The following is a 12613-nucleotide window of genomic DNA, read 5'->3' on the forward strand; positions in this document are numbered from 1 at the left end:
TTCACCTTTGGTGGATGTGCCCAAGGATTAAGGCTTTCTGGGAGATGATATATAATGAACTGAAAAAGGTATTTAAATATACCCTTTTGAAGAAAACAGAGGCCTTTCTCCTGGGCATAGTTGACCAATCGGTGTTAAAGAAGGATAGAACTTTCTTTATGTACGCCACAACAGCAGCAAGAATACTTATCGCAAAATACTGGAAGACACAAGATCTACCCACTTTGGAAGAATGGCAGATGAAGGTGATGGACTATATGGAATTGGCGGAAATGACCGGCAGGATTCGAGACCAGGGAGAAGAGTCAGTGGAGGAAGATTGGAAGAAATTTAAAGACTATTTACAGAGATATTGTAAAATTAAGGAATTGTAGAATAATGTTGGATTGGAATTAAGTGGTTTCTAGCTGTGATGGGTTAAAAGAATATGAAAAAATGGGTTTATATGAGTAAAAATCTAAGATTGTAATAATTTAAGAATAAGATTTGGGTAGCAAAAAGAGGGAAAGAAATTGTTGAATTACTAATTTGATTTGGAATACAAAAAAGGGTGGTATGAGGAGGTCCGAGAAACAAGTAAATGAAAAATAAGGAGATGGAAAGATTGATTGTTTTTAACAATTTTTGTTGGATATTTTTTTCTTTTTTCTGTTTTTTTTATTTTATTTTTTGTAATGTAAAATCCTTAATAAAAATTATTATAAAAAAAATAGTATCATGATTTCTAAGCTCTTCCCATCTACTCCGTAAGAGTAAATGGTTTCTTGCATTTGCATGATTTGTACACCGCAATTCATTCTATCTGCAGCTCTACATTTATTTGCAAGTAAAAGGTAAAGGTACCCCTACCCATCAGGGCCAGTCGTGACCGACTCTAGGGTTGCGCGCTCATCTCACCTAAGAGGCTGGGGGCCAGCGCTGTCCGGAGACACTTCTGGGTCATGTGGCCAGCGTGACTAAGCTGCATCTAGCGAGCCAGCACCAGCGCCGCACACGGAAACGCCGTTTACCTTCCCGCTAGAAAGCGGTCCCTATTTATCTACTTGCACTTAGGGGTGCTTTCGAACTGCTAGGTAGGCAGGAGCTGGGACCAAACGACGGGAGTTCACCCCGCCACAGGGATTCAAACCGCCGACCTTTCGATCAGCAGGTCCTAGGCTCTGTGGTTTAACCCACAGCGCCCCCGCGTCCCTCTTTTATTTGCAAGTACTTAACATGAAAAGCTGTATTGTTTGTCATCAAGTTTGCTTGTATCAAGTTTGTATCTACACTGTCTGGAAGTGGCTTTCCAGGATTTCAGGCAGCAGTTATTTCTACCCACAGCAGAGATGTCAACTGCTAGGCATGTGCTCTCCCACTGAACTACTCCTGGAAAGGACTGCTTTACTGAGAAGCTTATTTATATTTAACACACATGAAAACTATTTCATAAATTTAAAGGCTGACTTTAATGCATATAGCAAATGTACAAAATTATTTTGAGTTTGTCATTGTGCCACTATGTTTACATGGTATCAGGGTAGCACTACTGTGCACACCAGAGCTTTCCAAACTTTTCATGTTGGTGACACACTTTTTAGACTTGCATCATTTCGCAACACAGTAACTCAGTTTAACTAGCAAACCAAAGTCCCATGGAGAGTGTTCGCACAACACACCTACACACTTCAGCCAAAACACTAATGTCTTGCGACACACGGTTTGGAAAGCTCTGGGGTACACTAATGACTGGAGAATCAGGAATACAGTCATACCTCTGGTTGCTAATGTGATCTGTGCGGGAGGCACGTTTGCAACCCACAGTGTTTGCAGCCTGAAGCGCAGCGTCTGCGCACGTGTGTGATGCCATTTGGCGTTTCTGCGCATGCACGTGATGTCATTTTGCGCTTCTGTGCCGAAACCCGGAAGTAACCCGTTCTGGTACTTCTGGGTTCGGCGCAGTCCGCAACCCGAAAATGTGCAAGCCGCAGCGTTCATAACCCAAGGTATGACTGTACCTGAAATGTTAATCACACTTATCATTCCAATTCTACAATTATATGATTCTATGTCTATATATGGAAACTTGTGCTATTTTAGCCCCCTCCCCATTTATTTGTGTGATAATTATTTGTGTGATAATCTTAGAACTAACTAATGCAGTACACAACATTAAACATAACTTTAGGCTTACAACCACATAGTACTACTCCACTCCTGTTGTGAAATGACAACTCACCTGACCCAAGACAGGAGAAGGAGATGATCCAGTAACAGTGGCTGGGGTGAAGGCAGATCTTTGCCTCAACTGCCCTGTGCTTGGAACAGTAAGGGAAGGTTGTGCTGCCCAAGCATCCCAGTTATCAGTCTCTTGTTTATCACTAGTACTTGCTGGCCATCTGAAAAAGAAAGGTATGGCAGGTCTGAACTGAAAAAACACACAATTCTGTTCCTCTTATTTCTTGACTATTGCATGCTCTTCAAATTAATGCTTATTCCTGCCCCAGACTGTATTATCCTAAATCTCCCTCATCTACAAAATATTCACTACTGCTGTGGCAATCTTTACCCAAACCTGACAACTCAGAAAGAGATACTGATATTCACCAGCACATTTTTGCGGCAATCAGGTATTAGCTGGGCGCTGGTGCTTCTTCTTCAGACACTTAGAATCAGCTAAGAGGAACCAGCAATGAAAGGCTCCCAGGCAACCATGATCATATTTTGTCTCACTGCCTTTGAAGTTACATGAACGGTGTTTTTTTAAAAAAACCATTTTATTTCTTTGGGTTTTTTTAAGTTTGTAATATGAGAAAAGCAAGGTTTTTCCTGACAAACAAGCTTGTTTGATGTATAGGTCGTGGCTACAAAGTGTAATAATATAATGTTACTAAAATTACATATACATAAAAATTGCTACCACAGAAATGAAGCAGAATCTTAAACTGGTTCTGTGAGATTACTGGTGCTCCAGAACCTTGGAATTTTAAGAGAGAGAATTATTCCTGCCACCAATAGGTGGATCTGAATTCCATCCTGATGTACTCTTACATGCACAGGAGAAAATATTTTCAATAAAGCAATTCATTACCTGTGGCAGGCTAGTAGTAATTTTGTTAGTATGAACTTTTGTAAGTGTATTTGCTATGATGCTGAATTAACTTCATAATGCTACTAATATGCCATAAACAACTAAGATATTATAGGTGGCTCAAATGTTTTGCAGACTTAACTGCAAGACTACTTTAAACCATGGGGATTATTCACCTTTACAGTTATAAAGAAGAAAGAAAGGAAAATTGAACCCCAATGAAACCGTACGTTGAACTGAAGTCTGCCCAGTTGTTGGCAGTTGTACTTGAATCTGTAGGAACAGGCGGTGCCAGTGGTGTTGTGGGGGTTTCACGCAATGAAACTTTAGGTGCAGCTCCAGCATCAGTTACCGGCTTTACAGAATTTGTAATTTCATTTTCAGAAATTCTCTCTGCATAGTTTGCAGGAAACCATCCTGTTTTCCCTTTCAGTTCACCTCCAAGCCACCCAGGCTCTCCAGTTTGGCTTTCATCCACCTGTACAAATAAACCATGTATTATATAAGATACAATACACAATTAATAAATTTTCTCCAAAAAGCATGGCATCTGAAAGTTAAGGAACAGTGTTATTGCTGCATGTACTAACTATTCCATGACGTTACAGCTACTTAAAAACAACAACCCCAAAGTACATTTGTAGTGATTATGGCTTTAATAAAATCCAAATGTGAAATAAAAGCAGATATTTTGCAGAAACTGCTGTTGTCTCAAAATAACCAGTTGCAATAAATCGATTACAGACTGCAAAATTTTTGCAGCAATGTAATCTAAATCTTTCTAGATTTTCCAAAGGGTAGGAGACACAATGAGTTGGAACAACTGTAATTGTACTGATATCTATAAATTGGTTTTTTAATGTTTTATGTTGTAAGCCGACTTCATATATTTTATGAAACTGCAGATCATAAGTACTGAAAAATGCTTCAATGAAGGTAGGAAAACACAAACAAGTGCATTTTGGGACAGCCACATCCCTCCCTCAGTTTGATTTCCTGCCTTTGACAACAAGGTGGAGCAATAGCTCATGCTGAAGACCTTTATGATCACTGGGGAAGCCTGCATTATGGGCTGCACTACTAAGACTGTGGGCAGGAAGGAACCTGATATGGAATAAATCTCTCCCCAGTTTGGGGACGAATGATCCTTCAGATCCAAGTCTTTTTTCCTCCCCAACACACTCCCTTTTTGGCCCTACTAATGGAGCATCAACTTCATTCAGGCTAGGGCGGTGACAGTGTTCCATTTCCATTGTCAGTTCTATTTCCTCTAGGCTAAGTACACTACTTTAAGACACCACTCCATCTTAATTTGACCTTTCAGCCTCTAGGATGTTACAGTTTCACAACATGTTATCTATCATTATGATAGATACAACATTTGTGTTTTTGTGTAACACTGTATTCTTCTCTTACCATGATTATGTCTCCTGGCTGGATAGTGATTTCATCATGACTTCGGGATTCAAATGGATAAAGTGCTCGATAATAGACTATTTTTACATCTTCCGGAGCAGAAATTGTTAATGGAGCCTTTTCTATATGCACAAAAGCAAAAGCATAACAAGGTTTATTATATCTTTCAAAAAAAGGGCATTTTTGCTTGCCCAAATGTTACACTGTTTTTCATTATACTTCTGCTGAACAAAATAAATGTTGTCTTCTTCATTTTACCAAAGGAGAAACAAAGGAAAGTCAATCGCATTTGCATGTAAAACTTTTGAAACTAAGTCAGAATCTAATCTGTATGTGATATTTTTTTTACTCTGTTGTATCTAAAGAATTGAGGATGCATTGCAACAAACTCATAATTGAAGTGTAATAGCCCTTATGGCATATATACTAAAGGCCTTTGTAAATTGCACACCCATGCATACAATAAAAAGTATATTCATAGGATACATAAAATCTATCAAAAATATAATGCCTGTTTTGGGAAAACATGTTCAAAGCATTATGAAAGATAAAGTTAACTAAGCATATAGGGAAAGCTAACCTCTGGAACACCAAGCACTCCCACTCTTTACTTACACTAGGAGGGAGGGAGAGTGTGGCTGCCATCATTGATGCTGAGGGGAGCACTATAAAAGGGGTATAAATTTATCATTCGTGTGGAGAAAGTCATGAGACAAGTCTCTCTCTTTGTCATAATGCTATAACCATGGCTATTCAACAACCCCAAGGTGTGGGCAATTCAGGACGGACAAAAGGAAGTACTTCTACACAGAACACTGCTGAACAATGGATTTTGCTCCAACAAGATGGAGTAATTGCCACCAACCTGGATGGCTTTAAAAGAGGGTCAAGGATGGAGGATAAGACTATAAATGGATACTAGCCATGATGGCTATTATTACTTTGGTATCATAAGCCCTGTGCCTCTGAACACCAGTTGCTGGGAAAGAGGGGAGCCAATTTGGGCCCCAGGTTATGCCCAGTGTGTGCGACATCATAACATCATGCCCCCCGCCCGCCTGGCCTTGGAACCTGACTTCTGGTGCCACCGGAAGTCGGGTTCCAAGGTCTCGCAAGCCCTTGGACAGCATCTCTGAGGTCTCACGAGGCCTCCAACGTGACTTCTGGCGCTTTGCCGCGTTCGCAAGCCGAAAAGACGCAACATGAACCAAACGCAACACGAGGTATGACTGTACATTTTTCTCAGAGGTCCAAGACTGGAAACAATGTGTCCTGGTATCATCTAACATTGACTTCTCCCAGTGATTAAGAATCTTTATGGAACTTACATTCCAAGTAATGCCATTTACCTATCCTGTAGGTCTATATAAGTTTGGGGTGGGAAGAATGAATAGATTTTCACCACAAGAGGCAAACTCTGAACCCAGTAACTAGAATGTATTTTCAGTTCTGTTCTAGTTTGGGTTTAGAGACTTTCAAGAAATGGTGCAGATTCATTTGGAACTGGGTTAAATAAAATACAGATTCAGACTTGCTTCTGTTTTGGATTAAGTTTTCCTCCCTGACGAAACTTGAATATTTTATTTTAAAAAGATACACATCTGTACATAATAATATGACGGGAATAACACTTCTCATGTACATAACAGGATTTGTACCTGCAGTTGACCAGGGAGCTTGGAGAGCTGGTTTTGTTGCATCTTTAAATGGATGAAAAAGTTTATCTAATTTTTCTTGCACTTCTTGTTTGCTCTTCTCATCATTCTCCTTCTTTTTGCTTAATTCCTCCCATTTTGGCTTTTCTTCTTCTTGAATTTTTCTTGGCCGTGGGAGTTCTTCCTCCTGTTGTATTCTGTCTAGCCACTGTCTCTCTCGGGTTCTTCTAATTGGTGCAGAAGAATAAAACAGGCATGATATAGGCACGTTGCCTGAATAGATCACTGGCAGAGATCCAATGTAGTGTGAGTGGGTGTTTCTTCATGTAATAGTCCTTCTTTTCCCTGCCCCTCCCTGAAGCCCCCGGCACACCCAAAATCTGCTCTTGAGGATTGGAAGTATCTGCAGAACAGATGTTGGGGGTGCATGGAGGGCGGGAGGGAGAAGAAGAGAAATGTGAATTCCTGTAGTTTATGCGGACGTCTGATGATTTAAAGGTGTATTGTATTATATTATATTGTTAAAATTGCTATAACCTTCCCTGGAACCTTATGGTAAATGGTGGATAATAAAATTATTTTTATTTATTTCATAAAACATATACACCACTTGACTGAGAGGAAAAAGACATCAAAGTGGTTTACAAAAAGATAATAAAATCAAGAAAAATTTACACCCCTACTTTAAAACATAAAAAACTTAAAATATTAAGAGATTAAAATTACTTCAAATTTCTAAGCATCAGGGTAGGCTTGTCTAAACAAGAATAGAGTGAAACTGCCTGCTTGATCTCAATAGGCAGGAAGTTCCAAAATTTAGGCGATGCCACACTAAACAATCAAGTTATTACAAAAGCAGAACAGGCACCTCTAGTATTAATCATAACAACAATTCTGTTTTCTGTAGGGCTGAGGCCTCTGCGTTCCTTGCATGAAACTCCCTTGCTCACCCAAATCAAGCAGCACTGAGCAGCCTGCACACAGTTCAGTTCTGTTTCGGGCAGGGATTAGTTGCACATGCTAGTTCTCCATGGGCAGAACTGAACTGTGCAGCCATACCAAGGACTGAATCCTCCGCCCATCAACTGATAGGTGTAAGATTCACACCTGCTTTCTACAGGAATCAACTGTGTGTGCCAGGGAACTAGCATACGTAGTCAAGCTAAACAGGACTGGATCCCAACCAGTCAGGTGACATCACCTGACAGGTTGGTGTGATTCACAGAAAATGGCCTTGTGTGTCAAATCAGAAACCCTGCCAGGCCAAGGCTGGACCAGAGGTTCTCTACACCCTACTCAGCCTTTCCTATATTTGTAGGCAATGTGTTCTTCTCTATAATGCCAAATATCTTGATGCACAAAGTTCTGATTGTATCCTTTTCACAGAGAATGTGAAAAGTACATTTTTAATAAATTTTACTTACCTCTGAATATCTTTTTGATTTTCCATTTCTGATTTCCTCTCTTGCTCCTTCTGCTTTAGCCTGTCAGCTTCAATGTTCTTTTGCTTCTGCAGCTGCTGCTTGTTATGTATCTCCCTCAGCTCCTGCAAAAGGGGGTGGCATGTTTTTCAGCATAAAGAACAAACGTTCATGTTTCCAACAGCCAAATGAACTAGTATTAGGAATAGTTAAACGTTACTTTGGTACCCAGGACTGGTTACAACATGGGTTGCTAGTTAAAGTTTGTTGTTCTTCTTGATTTTAATTTTAAAATGTCTACCCTATTTCTCCGAAGAGACTCAAGATGGCTAGTGAACAGTAACAGAAACCTCATAAATCTCAGAAATCCCTTAAAAAACCCAATATACCTTGATTAAAAAAAATATATCCAGTCCATTTAACAAACACACATCTGATCTGGTCTGCATAACAGACACCTGAGTGGATGAGCCATGTCTGCCTGGGTACTTGGTACACCACCAGTCTAAGCTCGTGTGTGTGTGTGTGTGTGTGACAACCATCCATTAAAAGTGTGTCTTCCACACCAGGAGACCAATCCACATTGTGAGGGGCAGTATCTGGTACTGGGTCAAAGGGACACAACAGTGGTGTTGTTAGTGTACTGCCCACCGCAATGAACTTTCCCCGACCAAGCTGGTGGAAGGAGACCTGGAGGTGTTAGAGGACTTCAACATTCATGCTAAGACTGCTTCGAATGGGTCAACTCAGGATTTATTGACAAGCATGGGCCTATCCCAGTACAATGGCCCAATCCATGTGCTCAGAGACACCCTTAACTTGGTTCCCCCCAGCAGGTCAGCAGTACTTTGTTGATTGTGGAGTTTATTGCCATGGACAAATCATTCCCTGGTGAGGTTTGAATTATCCCACTCCACAAAGGTGGAGGACCCATTGAGATGGTCCACTCATGGAGAATTATGAAATGGTTCCTGAATACTCTGGGGGATTTTCTGGCCGATATGGCTGGTACTTCTACTGAGGGTATTGCTATGGAATTGAGACATGTATATGGTGATTGACATTATTGTTCCTGAGTGCCCTTGCCACTGTGGAACAATACAAGTCACCTGGTACTGTAGTGACCTGCATGTAATGAAGCAGGACAGTCAAAGGCTAGAGTGGTGTACATCCCAATCTGTACATCCCATGGGGTGGTAGGCATGATAAAGGGCTTTCTTTGTTGCAGCCTCAAAAATGTGGAACTCCTGTTTTATTAAGGTGCATCTTGCATCATCGTTCTTGAGTTTTCATTGTCAGCTGAAGACACAGCTATAAAAGTATTTTTTGTGATTTACGTAAAAACTGTTAATATGTGAATATTGTTGCATTTGTGTTTAATTTAAAATTGTATTACTTCACTAATGCTCTTGTAACCAATCCTGTTGTGGAATACTGATCCAAATTTACATCCCTTTAATAGTTTCCTGAGTCTGCTGTCCCAAGCCTTAAGTTTTTAATTAGCATGTTAGAAAGGCTTGCAAGGAACAAGAGTTCACAAGAGTACACAAGCTCTACTACAATCAGTACACAAGGTTTGTAATCAAATTTTGCTGCTAAAAGGGATATCCTGTGGCCTCCAGAAATACTATTGCCCCAGCCATGAGGAAGGAAGTTATCTGATGAGAAACCGGGACATTCTTGGAAGACTACTGAACCTGGAAGCTGTCACTGAAAGGAAAGATACCTCTCAAACTTTGGATTCTGAATGCAAAGTTCAATTGGTCAACACCCAATGTGTACATTGTTTACTCAAGAGAGTGCTAACAGTAAAGCAGAGTTTACTAATCACCTGGCTCAAATGTGGTGCTTATGGAAGCTCATATATGTAATTTTAATATATAACCTGAAAGCTAATTTGTGTACTATAGACAGGGATATAAGTTGGTGACTGTAATATGGGACACATTTCATGCTCAAAGTCAAATTTCAAAGAATAAGTGGCTTAGATTCAAGGCTCTCAGTGCCTTGAAACTTCCATTGACTTTTTTATTGGGCTGGCCGAGACAGTGTCTGGGGTACAGTAGTGCTGGGTGACTTCAATTCATACAGAGGCTGCTTCTGGGCAGGCTTAAGACTTCATGGCTTCCATAACCATTTGAATCTTAATGTCTGCTTGTGATGACCGTTTGAATCTCAATGAACATTTGAATCTTATGTCTGGTTATGATGGCCACAACAGCAAGCCATACACAATGCTGGAATCACTGTAACCTCAAGAGTAACAGGTTACGTTCTTAAATAGTAAGGGAGAAGGCCACCACCTTTGCTAATTATTCAACTGATCTATTGTGTCTTAACTGAATGTCTTGTTAATAGCAAGCACTTAAGGTGAGCTCTAATATTTCTGGATGTTATTTAAGAACTAACTAGATTACTAGTGAGCGATTTATGTTGAAAACTTAAGTAATCTCTAAAAATCATTAATTAGATGAGTTGTTTGGTGGGTTATGAAATCTCACATCAAAAGTAAAGTCCTAATCTTGTCTGCAATGCTGAAGTGAAAAAGGCAGCTTTGGCCAGAAAGCAGCTTACAATAATGAAAGGAAAGGGTCCAATTAGCTTTAAGAAAAATCACAGAATTCATAGGACGAGAGGAAAAAAGCTTTCACTAATGCCTAAGGATATCAGTTTACTGTATGGCTACGATTATGCTACAAGTAATGGATTTGTGCTTTTAGCATCACATTCAGCGTATCTCTTTTATTCAGAGCAATTTTCATTTTAGAAAGGGTGAAATGAAGGGCAAGGATAAGGAGGAACTTGATCTTTTTTCAATGCTCTCTATCTGCACAATCAACTCATCCTTTCTTTTGCCTTACAATTATTTCATACAAAAGAGCATCTAACCTACTAAGAAGGTAAGTGCTATGTGTCTGTTGATATAAAAATGGATTTACAAGCTTAAATCAAATATTACCACAATTTATTCTGTGTACGATGAACTTACATAGTAAAGCAAGTAAAATTCTGTAATTTAGACGTCTGACTTTCACGGTAATTTTATTTACCGGTAATGTTTTGCCTGCCTTTTAGGCAAAGCGCTCACAATGTTTTTTGAATGGTCAAGGATACACTTCTGCTACCTTGTAGCCATAGCACTGGTAAGGCATGGCTGTCGCTCAGTAGGAGTGCATCTGCTTCGCATACAGAAGCTAGATGGGCCAATGGTCTGGCTCAGTATAAGGCGGCTTCCTAAAGTCCTAAATTCTTGGGCTTTCTGGATTTACTCAGAAAATGTCACAACTTAGACATGATTACCTTTAGCTGATTATTGAAAATATCTATCTCTTGAAGTTTTGATCTTGTTTCTTTTTCTACTTCATCCAGCTGATCACGAAGCTGCTGGTGTGCTAACTCCTTTGCTTCTAAGGCTCTTTTGACAGTGAGAAGTGAGTCTCCTGTTTTTAAAAACGTTGACAAATAAAGATACTTTCTTGCAAATATGCAGATCACACAGTTTGGCAATTTTCAAGGCAAAAAAAAAAGGTTAGTAATAAATGTATGTTTCAAACATAGAACTGTGTTTTAATTATACTTACTGTGCAAACTGTTTTGTTGAACCTGCTTCAGCTGATCATTGAGTAATTGCTTTTCTGGAATCAACCTTCCAAGCATCTGTTGAGACTCCTACAAAAATAAAAAAACAGCAAAAAATAATCAATTTCAGCTTCAACTAGAATACCATGTTGTTAATTGCTCGGCTGTACTATGGCAAAACTCAGCACCTACTACTGTCAATAAACCAGATCTGGGCGAGTTATACGTTAATATCCAAAGCAATGTCCTCACATGTCACAACCTCATCTCCAGAGAGGTTCTGTCACTCTTTTTAAATGGATTTTTTTTCATATTTTAGAAAATGCTACAAACGAATAGTTAAAAAAAACCCCATTCATATCATGCTTTTTGAATGGGAAAAAGTAGACAACCACTTGAAAATTGATTGTAGGGAGGGGAGAAAGACAGATGAATATGATCAACTCCAAAGCACTAATATCAAGATGTTGCGAAGGTGAGGAAAAGGTGAGGTTATGGAATCTATATAAAACTACACAAGCACCATTTATTGCTGAAATGTACAGTGGCTTTCGACAATGGTTTCATTCAGATGTAATAATAAAATGATGGTTTCTTGTTGCATGAATGAGTCTTGGACACATCAGCTCCCCTCTCTTCCTCCAGCACTGCTGCAAGGAAGAAATTAGAAGCTTTTAATTTCATTTTTAATGAACCACAGGTGAGCAATGACATGTGGTCATGTGATATGTGGTTAGCCTTAACTATGGTTACTGAAACAAGGTCACTTGATCAGGAAGATGCCTTATTTAAGTAAACCTCAGATAGGATTAACCACAGTTTAGGGTTTAGATGGAACACTGAACTTTGGTGACTTGAAAACAGAAGTGAAAGCTTCCGATCTCTGCCCTGCAGCCAGGAGGGTTTGAACTGAAGACCTGCTCACGTAACCACCACTTGATTCCTACCTATCATACTAATCAACATTAAAATCTGGTGTTCAAGGCGTACTATTTATCTTTAGCTAGACTGGGGGTGGGCGGGGAGAGAGAGGAGAGCCAGTGTTCAAAAATAAGCAATTTTCCATAGGTCTAGAAGGATAAGCTGAGCAACTGGTCGGAGTATTGTACTCTATGGGGGCTTACTTTGTTCCTGGTCCAGTTAGTACAGAATGCTGCAGCACAACTGACGAGAGCCATTTGCAAATCAAGCTCTGAAGCACCTCCCTCTCTGTTAAGCATCAATGCAGTATTGCTTAAAGGAGGGTAGGAGGCACTTCAGAGATCGGCAAACTACTCTCTGAAATGCCTCACACCCTCCTTTAAAAGGCATTGGGAGGAGCTGTGAGGGAAGGAGGGGTTTGGGCCAAGCTATGAGGGGGAGTGAAGGTTGAGAGACATGTGAGGGTCCAGAGGAGGAGGTGGGGGAGGTGTAAAGAGAGGGGAGGTCTGCTTGGGCGTAAAGGGAGGAGAGGTTGGCCAGGTGTGTGAGGA

The 12613-nt window shown here is 40.0% G+C and overlaps 1 protein-coding gene across 4 annotated transcripts in view; it reads right to left on the minus strand.

The window, feature by feature from the left end:
• ITSN1 (intersectin 1) overlaps positions 1-12613 on the minus strand; it is a 91524-nt gene that overhangs the window by 40114 nt on the left and 38797 nt on the right. For all 4 annotated transcript variants that reach the window (XM_081908719.1, XM_081908717.1, XM_081908718.1 and 1 more), the window contains exons 15-21: positions 11144-11231; positions 10863-11002; positions 7566-7687; positions 6145-6368; positions 4487-4608; positions 3301-3548; positions 2219-2378 (exon numbers count right to left, since the gene is read on the minus strand). In XM_081908719.1, the coding sequence (XP_081764845.1) occupies positions 2219-2378; positions 3301-3548; positions 4487-4608; positions 6145-6368; positions 7566-7687; positions 10863-11002; positions 11144-11231 (1104 nt within the window). The remainder of the gene's footprint in view (positions 1-2218; positions 2379-3300; positions 3549-4486; positions 4609-6144; positions 6369-7565; positions 7688-10862; positions 11003-11143; positions 11232-12613) is intronic.

Source organism: Podarcis melisellensis (genome assembly GCF_964234715.1).
Source record: "Podarcis melisellensis genome assembly, chromosome: 4".
NCBI lineage: Eukaryota > Metazoa > Chordata > Lepidosauria > Squamata > Lacertidae > Podarcis > Podarcis melisellensis.